Below are 5,512 nucleotides of genomic sequence, written 5' to 3' on the forward strand. Positions count from 1 at the left end.
CCCTTTGGGTGAGAGGCTGGACTTGATGATCTTCCAAGGTCCCTTCCAGCCCTAATGTCTACGAAATCTATGAAATTCACTACTTTGAGTAAACCCTGCTTGGCATTCTGTTAATTCAGAGACAGAGAAAAACAAGGCAACATGCCATATATTAAGCATGATGGTGATATAAACAAAGATATGAAAATATAATAATAGGAATATAAATAATGGGATGGAGATGTTAAGCTACATTCCAAGGCAAGGCACACAGCTGAAAGGTACTGAACAGCAGGGCTGTGCGAAGCTCCGGTCGCTGATTTGATTTAGTGGAGATTTGGCCCAATTCAACGGCCGAATCTTCGGATCCAAATTGAATCCGGAGACTGTTAAATCTCTCTGAATCATATCGGAACCCTTCAAATAGATTCAGAAAGATTCAACGATTCAGACATAGATACAGCTTTGTGTTTTTTCTTCATACCTCAAGGTACCAGGCAGCTCATGAACACTGAGATGGTGGGGCGGATGGAACATCCCGCAGGAGCATGGAAGGGTCTCCAACACACTCAGCGGTGGACCTGGAGGTGGACCAGAGGCACTTCCAGGTCTGCTGCAGTGTGTGGAGGACCCCCCCCACCCCAGCAACTGGTGCCTTCTGGGTCTGGGGGGGCAGCCAGGGTCCCCGTGTAGCTGATCCCCAAGCTGGGGGGTAGGGGGAGGCAAGCGCGAAAGGGTCCCCCGCTGGCTTAGCCATGGACCCAGAAGTAGACCGGAAGTCCTTTGCGCTTCTTTCCTATTAATTCCATCCAGGAAGAGCACACACTAGCTGCAGAAGCTTCCTCAGCCTGACGGAGGGTTTTTAAACCTGAAAGCTTGCCAAGAAAATTTTTTTTTCCAACTATTTAAGTTAGTTTAATAAAAAAAATATCATATTCATCCACAGAACCTTGTCTGCCTATGTTCTCAGACCAACACGGCTACAACCTACACGCCTATATGCATTATATATGCACTTAATAGAACTTGCTGAATAAAACTGTAATTATCTTAAATAGTCACAAAACTGTTCAAATAGTACTGTGGTTCTAGGTAGATATTTTTAAAAACAGTTAAATATTGTAACTTTAACAAGAATTAATTTTACCACCATAGAATAATAAATTTCTACCTTTACACTGCATTCCTTGGCGAAAAAGGCCCTTGAGCAGGCGTTTGCAGTATTGGCATATGGTGGGACGAGTGTAAGAATGAACAGCAAAGGTATGTGGAACTTTCACTCTGCAAAGCACCATCTTTTCCATCCATATTGGACGGCCACTCCAAGAAGGAATCCTTTTACTGGGTTCTGGGCAGCAGCGCTGAAGTAAGAGGCACATAAGATTCCATAAGAACGTGCCACATTTAAATGTGATTTTTCAACAAAGTTTGCTTCAGAAACTGAACATGCAAATCTTCTTTAAATATTTTCCTTAGACAGCCTAACAAAATCACTGATAGCATAAAGAAAGCATGAGATTGAGAAGCAGGGATCCAGATTTTCTGTTCCCCATTGGACAGGGCAGGGAAGCTCACTGCCATGAACGCACATCACCCTGTTGAAGCACCCTCTGCCTGCCTGGCAGCAGCAAGGGGCACAATTCTGTGCCGTTGCCCCCACTGCTGCCCAGTAGGCAAGGGGCTCCTCATCAAGGCAGTGTAGTTTGCAGCAGCAAGACAAGCTTCCCCACCCCACACTGCCCTGCTGCACCAGGTCCCACATGCTGGGCCACTGAGGCCCCAGGGGTAGGGCAGCAGGGTGGGGAAGCCCACATCCATCCCCCTGCAACAGTCTCCACTCCAGCCATGCCGCACATGAGAGAGGGGGAGGTGGGCTCCATGCTCTGCAGTGCAGGTGGCGACTGAGGCTCAGGCCACTATATATAGTGAAATTTCATTTTAAATCAGTGTTTTCTGCTTTGATGTCTAAAGCTAATAGTGTGGTGTGATGACTGTCTACTTAGAATGTAAAGTACTAGCGGCAATCAACCTAAGTAGACAGCCACCACACCACACTATTAGCTTTAGACATCAAAGCAGAAAACACTGTATATGCCTGGACTAAAAGAATAAAACAAATAAAGATAAATTTATAGTTTTGGAAACCATAACAAAAGATTCAGTATCTTACCACTGCCCCAGCTGTATCATTTAGGAAAATAAAATACCAAAAACTTGGGTTTGGCAGGGGAGGGTTGGGAAGAGGGCGGGGGGGGGAAGTGGGGGGAGAAAGCACAAGAGAAATAGTGGTGTGTGAAGGAATGAGGGAGGACCTACTGACAGAGAGATTACAAATCCCATAACAGCTGCTATGAGTAAAACCTTCTTAGAATCTAAGATGCACTAAATAAATGCATTGAATATGGATGAAAAAAATAAATGCAACTATGATAGAGGGTGGAAAAATGCTGACTATTGCATCTTCATTCAAACAAACATCTGCCGAGATTTTCAATGATTTATAGCGGTCTTCACTGATCTAAGGCTGGACCTACCTGTCACTGGCCAAAAAACCTGTTCTTAAACTGAACTTTCTATACAATTTATCATTTAAGTTTGTTTGGGTAAGAAAATGCATCTCCATTTATGTACAATACCAAACTCAACAATGAAAATAACATCCAACATTAAAACCAGAAAACTATTTTGCTTAAAATACTTTGGATCAGATCCTCAGCTAACAAAGTAAAGTCTCTCCACTGAAGTTTAATTTTCTCAGAATGGAGCCCAATCACTCACTCAGGGAAGCAACAGCTTTACCAAACAGTTCTGGAAGGGCTGAGATGCCTCTGTGGGTTTCAAATTGTTAATACAGAAGAAAACCCATATATTCTAGAATTATATGTTAAAAAAGAAATAGGACAAAAACTTAGGGGGCTAAGCTAAGTTGATTATAACTGAAACTTTACACCTGCAACAGAAAAATATCATTCTTTATACAGTTATATAAACGGCAACCAACTCAACAGTAAATTAATATTTAGATCATTAGAAATTAGCCCAATGTCGGTTAAACTGTGCTCATCTGTCACTGATGATTTTACTGATTTAATAAAATAATGTGTCCTTTAATCTTTTTAGGTATGTTAGGAATGCAATACCAGAGTTTCACTTCTCATTTTCCCTTAAGGAGGACGATGACTGTGGACAACTACAAAAATGCTCTATTCTATTGATTTTACTCTCTACAAGAGTTTGAAGTGAGAGGGAGGAGGGAGCATTTTGGTTATTTTTGTTTTTTGTATCGTTCTGGGTTTATTGCTGAATAATTCTCTCTGGAAAGTTTAACAGGCTATCAGTAACATTTCTCTCAGAAACGTACAATTTGTACCATGTTATATAGTGATACAGTAATTACAGACTAAATCTGTATCACAGAGAAAGCACTGTATTTTATCTTCTAACCCAAGGTTTTTAAAAAGAGTAAATAGCTCTGTGAATGACACACTAATGGTAAAATTATACATAAAAGCTGAAATCCACTTTCAGTTTCGTTTTTCACAATGCCAGTAATAATACAGAATTATCCTCAATCGTCAGAGTATAAAAGACTTAGCAACTTAAAAACGAAAAAGTACTGATTAAAATGGTTAATCTGAACTAGTTTTTCTCATTCTAAGTCAATTTAAAGTTGTTTCTAGTTCCCAGAAATTTGATGAATTTAACTCCGTATTATTTTATTCTAAGTCTACTTTGTTTTCACTTTCTATTACATACCTCTTCAGTAGCAGAGGCCGTGTATTCAGTTTGCGCTGGTCTTGGAACGGAAAGCCCAGTGCTTGGTAAAGAAACATTAGACAAACGCCTCTTTCTCACTCCGCTACAGTTGTTTGGGATCTTGAAGGCACATCGTTTATGGTAGTTTAACCCACAGCCTGAAAGTGTCAGTTTGAAAAAACGATGAAAGAGAAGCCTCTCTTTAGGTAAAATAATTAAGAAAAAAAAAATTAAGAGTCCAGTATTTATTATTTAAAAAGCAGTTGAAAGAGAAGGAAAATAATCCAAGAATATTAAAAAGACAGAAACACAACATCTTGTTTAGATTTCTTATAACACAATAGGGAGCACACTGTATTTCTTCTTAATATAATTTACAGCAGAATCTTCTTTTGTACTAAAAAACATACACCATTTGTCTGAATACTAATTTCCAATGATCCTGCCTGACATTCGTAAATACCTAAAAAACAGGGTCTTTAAGACGTTATATGGTTGTTGATCTTCCTCACTTTTTTTCCTGCTGGGAGGCTCTCTTGGCTCTGCTGGGGCCACAGGAGTAAAGAGGAAGTCAACTGACAGGAAATGCTGGGTTTCTAGTACCTGGACACCAGCCTGCTGAAAGCAGGCTGCAGTATATTCCACAATCCAGCTGGACAAAGACTGTATGGAAAGGGACTCCCATTTGGGATGCTCTGTAAATTAAGACAAGCTGAAGCAAGGATCTTAAACTTAATTTACAACACCCCTGTACATCAAATGTTAAAAGCTATGATTGTTTTTCATCAGGTGGGAAAGGCACAGAAAAATTAAGTGATATGCCCAAGGTCATACACAGTCTGTATCAGAGCCAAAAGAGAGCTCACATTTCCTGACAAAGTCCATTGCGTCTTGCTTCAAGTACTAGACTGTGCTATTTTACAGAAGCTGAACTCATATTGGGCCAACAAATTAAATGTATAAAACACAATATCCAATATCTCCCGCCACATCCAAAAGTTTGCTTTTCCAATAACTTGCTGCTAAGGCAGAAGCTAGGATCACGTACTTCACATGTTAACAAAAGTTAACATTTAACTTACCTTCACATTTTAATCCTTGTCGTACCAAGCCCCAAAGCATCTCTCCACAATAGTCACAAAAAGTAGGGGCCTTGTAGGAATGCACATAAAGCGCATGAGGACGAATCTGGAAATCTTCAACTGTAGCTAAAGCTTTAAAAAAATTGCAGTAAGTCATTTTTATTGCAAGATTAATGAAGATTTACTAGAGATAGTACTGTTTTAGAAAAAACAGCAGTTTCAAGAGGACACCACTGAGCTGTTTAGATACCAAAATTACATCCCCAAATCCCATAGAGCATATTTGGAAGATTACACGTTCAGATGCACACAGTTTTTAGCCATTTTTTTTAATTAAAAAAAAAGTCTGTTGGAATTTCTAAGACAGTAAAACCTTGAGGAATAAACATTACCAGCTACTACATTATATTTAATGCTGATAAAGGGTATGGTTACTATAGAATTCTTAATATTAACCTGTTTTTTTTCTGGAGTTTCAAAATATGAATGAAGGGGGGGAAAAAATTAAAAAAAAAAAAAAAAAAAATCAAGAATCTTTAATGAAATAAAGTGCTACTAAACACTGAATAGAGCACCTCACAAACCATTTACCAGAAAACTAATTCAAGGAGTACTGTGTCCAGTTCTGGGTGCCACACTTCAAGAAGGATGTGGGGAACCTGGAGAGGGTCCAGAGGAGGCCACTCCTATGGTTG

At 39.6% G+C, this 5,512-nt stretch overlaps 1 protein-coding gene across 3 annotated transcripts in view; it reads right to left on the reverse strand.

The window, feature by feature from the left end:
• Positions 1-5,512, reverse strand: part of PRKD3 (protein kinase D3) — a 57,646-nt gene that overhangs the window by 27,582 nt on the left and 24,552 nt on the right. For all 3 annotated transcript variants that reach the window (XM_019549743.1, XM_019549742.1, XM_019549744.1), the window contains 3 exons: positions 4,818-4,949; positions 3,736-3,893; positions 1,151-1,340 (listed from right to left, as the gene is read on the reverse strand). In XM_019549743.1, coding sequence (XP_019405288.1) covers positions 1,151-1,340; positions 3,736-3,893; positions 4,818-4,949 — 480 coding nt within the window. The remainder of the gene's footprint in view (positions 1-1,150; positions 1,341-3,735; positions 3,894-4,817; positions 4,950-5,512) is intronic.

The sequence above is a fragment of the Crocodylus porosus genome, unplaced genomic scaffold, assembly GCF_001723895.1.
Source record: "Crocodylus porosus isolate Cpor-Errol unplaced genomic scaffold, CroPor_comp1, whole genome shotgun sequence".
In the NCBI taxonomy this organism is placed as follows: Eukaryota; Metazoa; Chordata; order Crocodylia; family Crocodylidae; genus Crocodylus; species Crocodylus porosus.